Source organism: Musa acuminata, chromosome BXJ2-10 (assembly GCF_036884655.1).
Source record: "Musa acuminata AAA Group cultivar baxijiao chromosome BXJ2-10, Cavendish_Baxijiao_AAA, whole genome shotgun sequence".
Taxonomy (NCBI): domain Eukaryota; kingdom Viridiplantae; phylum Streptophyta; class Magnoliopsida; order Zingiberales; family Musaceae; genus Musa; species Musa acuminata.
The window spans coordinates 18,256,039-18,269,609 of record NC_088347.1 but is presented as its reverse complement, the minus strand read 5'-3'; the positions used below and the strand labels follow the sequence as shown (position 1 = coordinate 18,269,609).

The 13,571-nt window shown below is 41.2% G+C and overlaps 1 protein-coding gene and 1 long non-coding RNA gene across 2 annotated transcripts; both read left to right on the top strand.

Annotated features, from left to right (window-relative positions):
• The first annotated feature begins 1,718 nt into the window (after positions 1-1,718).
• On the top strand, positions 1,719-4,116 carry LOC135624368 (glucan endo-1,3-beta-glucosidase-like). The gene is made up of 3 exons (XM_065127884.1): positions 1,719-2,870; positions 3,608-3,875; positions 3,959-4,116. The coding sequence occupies exons 1-3, from the start codon at positions 1,776-1,778 to the stop codon at positions 3,982-3,984; spliced, it is 1,389 nt and encodes a 462-aa protein (XP_064983956.1). The 5' UTR covers positions 1,719-1,775; the 3' UTR covers positions 3,985-4,116.
• Positions 4,117-11,201: 7,085 nt separating this feature from the next.
• LOC135625125 (uncharacterized) lies at positions 11,202-12,920 on the top strand. Its single transcript, XR_010491909.1, has 4 exons — positions 11,202-11,757; positions 12,126-12,444; positions 12,572-12,650; positions 12,714-12,920. It is a non-coding gene; the product is annotated as an uncharacterized LOC135625125 (long non-coding RNA).
• Positions 12,921-13,571: the final 651 nt, after the last annotated feature.

Sequence of the window (13,571 nt, the reverse complement as noted above, 5' to 3'; positions counted from 1 at the left end):
GAAGTTTAATGCAGGTGATTTAGTTTGGATTCATCTAATGAAGGAGAGGTTTCCACCAAACAAATTTGAAAAACTAAAACCAAAGGCTGATGGTCCATTCAAGGTACTTAAGAGAATTAAAAAAAATACTTATGAGATTAAGCTACTTGAAGATTACGAAGTATCCCCAACATTTAATGTGATTGATTTAAATCTTTTTTATAATCATGTTGATGAATCAAACAAGGACTTGAGGATAAGTCTTTTTCAATCGGGGGAGATTGACACGGGAGTGTCTAAATTACTACAATCTGATCATATGAACCTTGATTATGATATGATATTTTTTTCAGCCAATAATGATGCCTCATAATCTCAACCCACTTAAATATGACAGCTCATCAGCATATTCCCTATACAAAGTTAAAGTTGTTTCAATGTACTTTTCTTCATGACAAAGGAATACATTAAAGGAGTTGGTTAGCAGTTGTGAACATTTCTTCATGACCAAGGAATGCATTAAAGGATTTGGCTAGCAGTTATAAACACTTAATTTCAAAATTTCCTATGCATGAAGGGTTATTTTATGTACTAGTATTTATTTTGGTGTTTAGGACTTATAAAGAACTTTAGAAACTAATAATATTTCCTTGAGTAGTGAGTCTTTTATTTTTAATTTTGTATCCTTGTTTAATTTTCTTAGAGTGGTGCACTTTCTATATCCCTTTGTGATTTTAAACTGGGTGGTGAGCTATTTTTTTATTTTATTGAGTTCATACATTTTCCATCCGAAAAAACTATACTATTTATTTTCTTTCGAGTTCTATTCTATTTTACCCTCATTATAGATTACGTCGGTATATCGCTGGAAAAGAGTCGAGAGTATGGCATAAAAGAAAAGAATATACATGTATGAAATAAATCATATGAATTAAAACAACTAAAAATTAGAAAGGTTTCTTTTTGAAAAATTTATTTTTCTGACTTTATTGATTTTTCAAAAAAAAATTAACGAATCTATTTTTATTTTTTTTGTGAATCTCTTGAAAATGATCTTGATTTGATAATTTAAACGAGTTTTATCTTGATTTTTTGAAATATGTAAATTGAGATTTCTTATGCTTAAATCAAGATTTTATATGCATGAATTAATATCTTGTTCTCTTGCAAGATTGAATGAATTCTATCTTTTTTATGATCTCCTAAGAATTCTTTATGTTATTTATTTAAGAGAAGATTTGTTAAAATAAATCACGGTTTCAAAATGAGGTGAAATTGGCATAAGAGGGAAGAGACAAGGATGAAAGAGAGGCAGAGATCGAATGGGAGGAGTGGACGGAGGGAGGCAGGAATGGGAGGAGGCTAGGGTTAGGATTAGAAAGCGATGGGGAAGTCGTAGGGAGACTAAGCGGGAGAGCATCTTTTTCGCTTAGGGTTTTTAAGCGTTTCGAGCACAACCCTCGAGCCACCACATTTCTGCCAGGCACATATTGGGCCGGATGCAGGCCACCATTCATGATGGGCCTATATATCCATTCCGGCCCAATAATTAACCTAGCTAAATCCGTGGTAGTGGACGGGACCTCATCCCCCATCGGCCGTCCACGTGGACAATCAAGGCAACCCGAAGCATCACGTTCCGATCCCTTTTCGAAGTCTTCGCCACGTCACAGCGCCCGACATGAGTCCACCATTTCACACAATTAAAATACTTAAAAGCAACCCAATTTATTACTATATCTGCTGCCCTCTTCGCCTTCCTCTGCACAACCAATTTCCATCCCACCGCCTCAACAATGGCCGCCGCCGGAGGCCTTCTCACCGCTCTAGCGAGCCCCACAAAGCTCCTCCTTGCCCTCTTCCTTGTTCTCCACCTCGTCCCTTTCTCCTCCATCACGGCCGCCGCTGCCATTTCCATCGGCGTCAACTACGGTGCCTACGCCAACAACCTTCCCCCGCCGGCCCAAGTCGCCGCCTTCCTCAAGGACCGTACCTTCATCGACCGCGTCAAGCTTTTCGACGCCAACCCCGACATGATCCGCGCCTTCGCTGGCACCGGCATCTCCCTGATGATCACCGTCCCCAATGGGGACATCGCCTCCCTCGCCTCCCGCTCGTCCGCCCCTTCCCCCGCCGCCTCCGCTTGGGTCGCCTCCCATGTCGCTCCCTTCTACCCCGCCACCAACATCTCCCTCGTCGCCGTCGGTAACGAGGTCCTCGCCACCGCCGATCGCAACCTTATCGCCCACCTCGTACCGGCTATGCGCTCGCTCTACGCAGCCCTCTCGGCCGCCGGCTTTCACCAGATCCGGGTTTCCACCCCCCACTCTCTCGGCATCCTCTCCACCTCCGAACCGCCCTCCATCGGCCGCTTCCGCCGTGGCTATGACCGCGCCATTTTCGCCCCGATGCTCGACTTCCACCGCCGCACGCGCACCCCGTTCGTGGTGAACCCCTACCCCTACTTCGGCTACACGGCGCGCACCCTCAACTACGCCCTGTTCCGGCCCAACTCGGGGGTGTTCGACCCTGCCACAGGGGTGAACTACACCAACATGTTCGTGGCGCAGCTGGACGCGGTGCACGCCGCGATGCGTCGGCTTGGTTACGGCGACGTGGAGATCGCCGTGGGGGAGACGGGTTGGCCGTCGGCTGGGGAGCCAGGGCAGCTCGGGGTGAGCGTGGAGGACGCCATCTCCTACAACATGAACCTGATACGCTTGGTGAACTCCGGCAATGGGACGCCGATGATGCCGGACCGGCGGTTCGAGACGTACGTCTTCGCGCTGTTCAACGAGAACCTGAAGCCGGGACCGACGGCGGAGCGCCACTTCGGGCTTTTCAACGCCGACTTCTCGGCGGTCTACGACGTCGGCCTCATGCGCGGCCAGGTGAGCCCCCTCTTCCCTGTCATCCCTACTTGTTAGTCCTCGTTTCCTACTTCCTTACGATCTTGCCACTCAATTCGATATATATATATATATATATATATATATATATATATATCGATTGCCCCGTGGGAGCAATGCTAAGTAGCACGGGTATGTCTTTGTGGGAAGCTTTCGTGGGCGACTCGTCCTCGTCTGTCGAGATAGTTACATAAACATCTTGCCATTTTGTGGTGACCGATGGTTTCCTTCTACCCCTTCTCTTTATCTGTACCTCGTCTTTTGAACTTGAACCACGTCTTGTTTCCTGCTCTGAATCTAATCCACAATGCTTGAGAAATCCACGGATGTGGCAGACCAACATCATCTACATCTTCTGTGCGTGTTTCAAGACTGGCATTGTTCTTTCATTTACGTCTACATGCCGTATGCTTTCAAGATGTTACACTTTGATAGGACGATTCCTTGTGTTGTTTCCTGTGATCTTCGTTGTGACGGCCATCATTGTTCTTAAGTCGTCAGCTGTCCGTCTTTTATTTCGTCTTGCCTTGTCGTCCATCGAGTAAGTGTATGGATTTGGACCCCTACAAAACGGCGTGTTCTTCACACCTGTCAGAGTGGAGACCAATCCGTGAAGCATTCATGGCTTTGCTTGAGAATTTACCTTTCTTTTACTGCTACTTTCCGTAGCATGGTTGGACATTCGAAGCGTGCAATTGACGATGGTGGCGCTTTTACAGGCGCCGGCGCCCGCTGGTGGATCGGGGAGGAGGTGGTGCGTGGCGAGGGCGGACGCGAGCGCCGCGGCGCTGCAGGCCAACATCGACTATGCGTGCGGCAGCGGCGGCGCGAACTGCAGGCCCATACAAGACGGCGGCGCGTGTTTCTACCCCAACACGCCGTTGTCCCACGCCTCCTACGCCATGAACGCCTACTACCAAGCCGCCGGGTGCCACGACTTCGACTGCGACTTTGGCCACACCGGCGTCCTCACCTCCACTGACCCCAGTAAGTATTCGTGCCCATTTTGCTATTTCTTTCTCCTTCGTCTGAACTGGCAGTGCTGATCTTTGCTTTATTGGTTGTGGCAGGTCGTGGGAACTGCAAGTATCAGTGACAAGTTACAGTGTTTACATGCTAGCCAGCAACTCCTACGTTTAATCTATAGCTATCAGGCATCATTGCAGGGATATTTATGTTTACTGGTCATCGTAGTTGTAATCTAATTCGTGCTTCAGATTTTGAGATACGACCAGTTGTCCACCACAGATTACACACGTCGATGGTTTAAAGCGGGCTTGGGTTCGTACGACGATTACATACAGCCGGTCGTTCGTTGCCTGTTCTTTGGAGACAGGCTTTAATCGGACGGCCGCTTTGCGCTTTAATTCTACCGCCCAATCGATCACTGGCTTTCATCCGAGAGAAAGGCGATGAGCTGTTTCCGTCTTTTCGTCCTCGTCGTGTTGTAGCCTCTAGTAGATCGGACGGTCGGTCTTTGTTCGCTTTAATTGTCCCGCCCAGTTGATCGCGGACGCTCATCCGTCAAAACCGCTACTTCCATTTTCGTAATCCTCGACTTGCCATCGCCTCTTCCTCCTCTTTTTCGGTGGTGCGGTGGCCTCTCGCGGTTGTCGTGGATACAAGCGCTCGTATCCAATCTCCGGACGCAAGAGAAGAGCTTTTGGATAAGCCAGGAAGGAAGGTCTTCGTCGGCGGCAACTGGAAATACGTAATCATTGCTTATACCACTAAAACGTTCTTAGTCGATCGGTTATTGCGTGCACCTTTCTTCTTCTTCTTCTTCTGCAGATCCCAATGATTGTTGTCGATCACCAACTTAAAATATCAGATCCCACCGATCCTCGTGATTTATAGGTATGTTTTATTACCTAAATCGTCATATTTCGTTTCTCGTTTTTTGATTTATCTTCCGAGCCATTTAATCGTCTAATTCGGGGCAAAAGAAACGACGACGGAACCAGTGGCATTGCTGCTACTGCAACTATATTTTTGTAGAATAGTAATGCATTCCATGTGATTCATTTGATATTTTCGGTATTATGTTATTTTGGAAAGAAACATGTTAATGCGGAATAATTTTTTTCCTTATTGTGTATCAAAATAGGTTCCTCATCAAAATACCAGCTTGATATCAAAATGTTAAATCAATCAGCACAGCATAATCAATAGAGCAATAAATCAATCACACAGTGAGACCAAATCTTTTTAACGTGGAAAACCCAATGTAGAAAAAACCACAGGACCGCAGTCCACCTCAAACTTCCACTATCAATAATAATAATAACAGGTTTACAGTATGTCTTCTCTAGAATAATTAGATGATCAGAATAACATCAAGATCATAGATCTTGGCTCAAGAATAGCATATCTTCATCACATAGGATGGATCTCCTCAAAAGAGAATTCTAGGTCTCACGGAGTGTATATCGTAGGAAAGTACCTTAGAGAGGGTAAACTGCAGATCAACACCGTTAGGATTGTAGAGTTTGCTGCAATGATTCTCCACATAAAATTTGGGCCGAAACTGACAACGTTTGGCCACCGATCGTCAAGCAAAAAAACTCAGAAACCTTACTTTTTCTCTCTCTTCTTTTTTCTCAGCATCCCGTCGAACGCACGCTGCAATCAGATCTTACTCTCCTCACCTTCTCTCTCTTTTTTAAATTTCTTTGATTTGTAGATTTGGGCTCAATAGGCCCAATTGTCCAAGCCCACATATGGGCTGGACCCAACAATTCTCCCCCTCTAGCTCATATGGTGGTTTGTATCAAGCCCGCTCTTCGCCTACATGCTTCAAGCTTCTCCTTAGGCAAAGACTTTGTCAACATATCTGAACCATTATCATTGGTATGCACCTTTTTCAACTGTAATTCTTTCATCTCAAGCACATCACGAATCCAGTGATATCTCACATCAATATGCTTGGATCTAGAATGGTATAAATTCTTGGAGAGGTGAATAGCGCTCTGACTGTCACAGTAAACAGTATATCCTTCCTGTTTCAAGCCCAATTCCTGTAGAAACTTTTTCATCCATAAAGCTTCCTTGCAGGCTTCAGTAACTGCTATGTATTCTGCTTCTGTGGTTGATAGAGCAACACACTTCTGTAACTTAGACTGCCAAGAGACTGCTCCTCTTGCAAATGTCATCAAGAATCCCGAAGTAGACTTCCTGGAATCAGTATCACCTGCCATGTCTGCATCTGTGTACCCTTCTAACACATGTTTATCATCACCAAAACATAAACACAACCTGGAAGTACCTCTTAGATATCTTAATATCCATTTCACTGCTGCCCAATGTTCCTTTCCAAGATTTGAGAGAAATCGACTAACAACTCCAACTGCATGAGCTATATCTGGCCTAGTACAAACCATAGCATACATCAAACTGCCTACTGCAGATGAGTAAGGCACTCTGGATATTTCTTCTTTTTCTTTCTCACTTGTAGGACATTGTTTTGAACTCAGCTTGAAATGACCTGCAAGTAGAGAACAAATTGCTTTGGCTTTACTCATGTTGAATCTTTCAAGAACCTTTTCAATGTAAGTCTCCCGAGATAGTCAAATCTTCCTTTTCTTCCTATCACGAAGAATCTTCATGCCAAGTATTTGTCTCACCGATCCTAAGTCTTTCATGACAAAAGACTTACTTAGCTCTCATTTAAGCTTTTTAATTTTTCCAACATCATGGCCAACAATCAACATATCATCAACATATAGCAGTAAAATAATAAAATCATCATCTGAAAATTTCTTCATAAACACACAATAATCAGATGTGGTTCTATCATACCCTTGGCTCATCATAAAGGAATCAAACTTCTTGTACCACTGTCTAGGTGCCTGTTTGAGTCCATATAAGCTTTTCCTAAGCTTACATACCAGATTTTCTTTTCCCTTGACTTTGAAACCTTCTGGTTGCTCCATGTAAATTTCTTCTTCTAAGTCACCATGAAGAAATGCTGTTTTTACATCAAGTTGCTCAACTTCTAAATTCAAGCGGGCAGCCAAACCAAGAACAACTCGGATAGAGGACAGTTTCACAATCGAAGAAAATATTTCTTCAAAGTCAGTACCTTTCTTCTGACTGAATCCTTTCACAACTAGTCGTGCCTTGTATCTTTGTTGTGAGCTATTATTTTCAGTCTTCAATTTATAAACCCACTTATTCTTGAGAGCTTTCTTCTCTTTCGGCAGCTTTACCAAGTCATAGGTGTGGTTCTCAAGCAAGGATCTCATCTCTTCTTGCATGGCTTTAACCCACTCACTCTTATTCTCATGTAGAATAGCTTCTTGGTAAGTTTCTAGCTCTCCCCCGTCAGTAAGCATAACATACTCATGTGGAGGATATCTGGTAGAGGGTTGTCGCTCTCTAGTGGATCTTCTCAATGGAATCTCAACTGGTGGTGGAGGTGCCTGTTCAGTTGGTTCAGCATCATCAACTATAGGTGTATCATCACTAGTATTCTCACCACAATCTTCTTGTTCATCTCCCCCATGATCATCATGAACTACAGGTGAAGGAATTGGACCCAAACTCCAAGGAATATAAACAGAGGTTTCTGGCTTCTCAACATTATTACCATCATCAAACAATTGGTCTTCAAGAAACACAACATCTCTGCTTCTAATAATCTTCTTGTTCACTGGATCCCATAATCTGTACCCAAACTCTTCATGACCATATCCCAAGAAGATACATGCTTTTGCCTTATTATCAAGCTTGGACCTCTCATCTTTGGGAATATGAACAAATACTTTACACTCAAAGACTCTCAAATGATTATAAGATATATCTTTTCCTCTCCATACTCTCTCTGGAACATCACCTTACAGAGGAACTGATGGAGAAAGATTTATCAAGTCAACTGTAGTTCTCATAGCCTCCCCCCAAAATGACTTTGGTAACTTGGCGTGGGAAAGCATACACCTAATCCTTTCTTCAATGGTTCTGTTCATCCTTTCTGCCACATCGTTCTACTGAGGAGTTTTAGGAACTGTTTTCTCAAGCCTGATACCATGGAACCTGCAATAATTCTCAAAAGGACCCCTGTACTCGCCACCATTATCTGATCGAACACACTTTAGCTTTCTGCCAGTTTCTCTTTCAACATTGACATGAAACTCCTTGAAAGCATCGAGTACCTGGTCTTTAGATTTCAAAGCAAAAGCCCACACTTTTCTAGAATGGTCATCAATAAAAGTAACAAAATAAAGAGCACCTCCAAGAGTTCTAGTTTGCATAGTACAAACATCAGTATGAACTAAATCAATAACATTAGATCTTCTAGATGATGGATATGTCTGAAATGCAACTCTATGTGTTTTTCCAACTAAGCAATGATCATAAGATTTAAGAGATGTACCTTGCAACTCTAGTAAGAACTGCTTTCTAGCAAGAGTTTAAAGTCCCTTCTCACTGATATGTCCAAGCCTCTTATGCCAAAGATCTATACTTTCACCTTTTCGAATTGTATTAATCTCTCCTTTGTGTAACTTAGCTTCCATGACATAAAAAGAGTTAATCTTCTTTCCTTTTGCCATAATTAGAGAACCTTTAGTGAGTTTCCATTTACTTTCACCAAAATAATGTGCAAAGCCCTCATCATCAAGTCTACCTATAGATATCAAGTTAAGACGAATATCTGGAACATGCCTTACATCTTTGAGTATTAATTTGCTCCCAATACTGGTCTCCAAGCAAATATCTCCAATACCCACAATCTTAGATTACCATTGTTTCTCATTCTAACATTACCAAAATCACCAACAGTGTAAGATCTAAAGAAATCACTATGAGAAGTAACATGAAATGAAGCACCAGAGTCAATTACCCAGTTACTGTCCTGAGCTACAAGACTGACACAACCTTCATCACAAACAATAATGATATTACCTTCAGCAGCAACTGTATTGGTCTCTTTTTCATTTTTCTTCATTTCATTCTGTTCTCGCTTCCAAAACCTACACTCTTTCTTCATGTGACCTGGCCTATTACAGTGAAAACATTTGATATCTCTTCTAGACTTGGATCTTCCTCTATGACCATATGGATTTCTGCTATGACTTCTTCCACGTCTTTCTTGTTTTTCAGTAACAAATGCACCAGAAGAAGATTCACCCTGTTCTTTCCTTCTTGCATCTTCATTTAGCAAACTGTCTTTAACCATATCTATGGTTAGAGTCCCCTCTAGCGTGGAGTTACAAATAGTCACCACATACGTTTCCCAACTTTCTGGTAAAGTGCTGAGAAGTAATAATCCCTGCATCTCATCATCTATATTCATTTTCATAGCAACCAACTTGTCTGTAAGACTCTGAAATAGGCTTATATGCTCAACAATGTTGCCACCATCTTTATATTTCAAATTTACAAGCCTTCTGAGGAGAGAAATTCTATTTCCCACTATCTCTTTCGCAAAGAGATTTTCTAACCTTTGCCAAACAAAATCAGCTCTGATTTCATCTAAAATATGCTCATGCAAGTTTATATCCATTCATCTTCTAATATAGGCAATAGCTTTTCTATGTTGAACTTCCCATTCTTCATCGTCCATAGTAGAAGGTTTATCTTTAACCTTGATAGGCTTATATAAATCTTTACAATAGAGCACATCTTCCATCAAACGCCTCCAAGTGGAATAATTTGATGAGTTCAATTTAATCATACCATCTGACTCCATTTTAATCACACAAGAAAACTAGCACCAAACAACCTGATGCTCTGATACCACTTGTTGGGAAGAAACCTATTAATGCGGAATAATTCTTTTCCCTCTTTGTGTATCAAAATAGGTTCCTCATCAAAATACCAACTTCATATCAAAATGCTAAATCAATCAGCACAGCATAGACAATAGAACAATAAATCAATCACACAGTGAGACCAAATCTTTTTAACGTGGAAAACTCAATGTGGGAAAAACCACGGGACCGCAGTCCACCTCAAACTTCCACTATCAATAATAATGATAACATGTTTACAGTATGTCTTCTCTAGAATAACTAGAGGATCAGAATAACATCAAGATCATAGATCTTGACTTAAGAATAGCATATCTTCATCACTGGATGTTCTCACGAGAGAATTCTAGGTCTCACGAAATAGATATCGTAGGAAAGTACCTTAGAGAGGGTAAACTGCAGATCAACACCGTTAGGATTGTAGAGTTTACTACAAGGATTCTCCACATAAAATTTGGGCCAAAACTGACAACGTTTGGCCACCGATCGTCAAGCAAAAACAACTCGAAAATCTTACTTTCTCTCTTTATTTCTCTCTCCTCTTTTTTCTCAGCACGCCGTCGCACGCACGCTGCAATCAGATCTTACTCTCCTCATCTTCTCTCTCTTGTTTTAATTTCTAATTTGGGCTCAATATGTCCAATTGTCTAAGCCCACATATGGGCTGGACCTAATGTTACCGCTCCTGAATCCGTTTCAATAGATGAAGTAGAAGAAGGGTTCTCTGCCAATAGCCCCTTGACGTAAAATAATAAGAAGTTCAATGAATGTTCTCCTGATTAGAAGAAAAAGAAACGATTTTGATAGATATCAACCAATACTAATCACCTCCTGCAACTTCGGCGGTCATAAAAACCTTATGTATCCGAGTAGTATTCATTTCTGTTTGGTAGCCCTAAACAGGATGGAGCCTCTGTATAGCAAAGTAGGATGGAGCCTCTGTAGCAGGTGTCATACTGTCTTTGAATTGTTCTATCTATCTTACACTTACAGAGCAGATTCTAGACTGGACAAATATAGTTTGTCTCATGAGCCAGTCTAGCAATTGGAGCTGGAAATGTTGCTGCTCCAGTGCTGGCTCAGGAGGTAAGTTCAATGGACACGACTCTATGTCACCTGTAAAGTTTCCGTAGATGGAAATCAATGATAGAGATGCATGTCTTGGAAAATGAATAGTTGCAGAGCATGTAATCATCTTAATCGATGTGTTTTCCTTGGAGATCATGTTTGATGTATGGTGTTCTATTAGCATTTGCCGACTGCAAATCATAAATTCCACAGTCATCAATCAAATTTGTCTGGTCCATATGTGGCCCAAAATAGTTTGGCATGCTATTTATCAAGTTGATTCGGAAAATTATCATATATATATATATATATATATATATATATATATATATATATATATATATATATATATATATATATATATATATATATATATATATATATATATATATATATATATATATATATATATATATATATATATAAGACCTTTTAATTTGGTGTTGGATAAATTTTTTGGTTATTTGAATACCCAGATTTGTTGCTAGGTGATTATGCTGGACATTGCATATTGATCCTGAACAGTGTCAGTTTGTTCTTCCATACTTGTGTATACTTGTCACAGGAATGAGATGGCTTAAGCTTCGTCAACTTTGAGATCACCATACCAAGATGATCATGTTGGTGTTGCTCAGCTCGGTGTTGATTGTCAACTCCAGGTTCTTATAAAGAAAATATGCTGATCACCATACTCCATAACGTATGGCAAGAAAAGCATGCATTATATCTTTATTGAAGCTATATGCTTTGTGTAATTGTCACATCTAGTCTTCATACAAGTACACTGCTCCTTTTTCTAGACATGAAATTGGCATGTATAATGCTCATAGTTGGTATTTCAGCCCCTACCTGTTGGCACTGATTGTGTTTGGCATTGACAAAGTAGTACAGGGGCATGCCAACACATTATTAAGATGACACAGTGCTTATGCCAGTCAGCATTCCTTTATGTAATAAGCTCCATTGATTCTCAAGTCCACTCTGAATTAAGGAAGTGAGTTCAGATAAATGCGAGTGCTGAAGTTGCAGAATCAAACAGGGCATATGTGGAGGTAAATCTTTATCATCATTTGTATTGCCTTTTATTATTTTCTCGGCCATCATTGTCACTATCTGGAAGCATGAAAGTGAGTTTGTTTCTCTGGATTGAATAATGCGGATGCAATTCATAATTTAGATGTCTCTCTTCTCATTGTTTGTTCTATGATGGTTCGATTTACACTAAATTCGACCTATATTTGCAGTGACCAATAAGTTTATAGACAACCTTGACAGAGACTTCATTTCCTGTTTTCCTTGTAAACCAGTTTGTGGGAGGCTCACAAACAAGTCTGCATGTCTAAACATGTATCGTAATTAGATATCGTCTCCTCCCCTTCATTGAAACCTTGCTAAGATTCGAGCTCTTTGGCTTTGACAGGAAGACCTCGAGATCGGGATATCGCCCCACCTTATCTCAACACCACGTCGTTTGAAAGGGGCGGTGCATGGTGTTCCGATGACGACAAATTCCAAGAAAATTTATGTCGGCAGACGGCGAGCCAAGGGAGTCAACCGTGGCTGCTTGCGTCGGCCGCCGAACTGCTGCAGTAACATGGAGGGAAGGGTTCTCTCTGTCGTGTGGACAGAGCTCGGCCTCTGAAGAAAGTCCAACCTCCCTCGGGTGTTATCTGCAGGCACCTGCCCACCATTTCTATTATTCATGCATTCAACCTCCGGAAGTCTTTCATCGTTCTCAGGTACCCACTTTGTCTCGACATAAATGATTCATCACAAAGGACTCGGGTATCTTTCTGCTGAAAGATGATAAAAATGATACATTCATGTCAATTCGGCATCGGATAAAGCTCAAATCTTTGTCTTCAGTGCTCTGTTGCTGCATGATCAGGACTGCCAATGCAGACAACCTGGTGGATGCAATGATCAATCAGGACGTGGTCATCTGGTAAGTGGGAAGCTGCTCTTAATTATGTTAGCCTTAATTACCTTCACATCATGCAATCTTCAGGTCATTCTCACAAGGTGGGCCTGATTAATGGATTCATTTAAGGCGACACAGCTTTAGGCAAAGCCACTGCTGCCGGTAATATTCCTCTTTCTGTCTGTCTGACCACCGGAGCGGAGTTGAATTACTTGTTGAACATCATTGCATCTTGAGAATCAAATTTTCAAGAAAATAGATGGTTCTTTAAGCTGATTCCTTCTTGATTACTCCTTCATGTCATAAGCATCGTTCCAATATTTTAAGGAATATTCTTCTGTGCAGCTGAAGGATCCATATGGTTGTGCTCCACTCCATGTGTTGTAGAGTCCAAATCTATCCGATATATTGATCGTATAGTTTCCTCAGATCACCAGAATTTAGTTGCATGCTAAATTCTGCTTGGTGGAATATGGATTGGTATTGATAAATGAATTCCGGAGATCCCACACAAATAAGCTTTTATGGCTACTCACCGATGCACTCCAATAATACGAAAATATATATTATCACCGTTAAACAACTACATAAACTATAATTAATTTGTCGACGAGTAGGTCGTATCACTGATTATATTACTATTGCTTCAAGATGTGGAAATGGCCCGGAAGGAAATGTCATTGTCCTACACACATTTATATTGCACCATTAGATCAGCTCCATGAGAAATTATTATTCCTCATCCATTTATATTGATTTCTTATAACTGAGTCATTTAGAATAATTATTATTTTATTTTATAAAAATATTTGGATGAATTCTTAGAAAAAACACAGAGTTGTTGATCGCATAAAAAGATCATTTTGCTTTCGTAATATTAAAAAATTCTTGTTTGACTCTTAATTTTAGTTACGCTTAGTCACTCGATTCATCAACTCTTGCTTA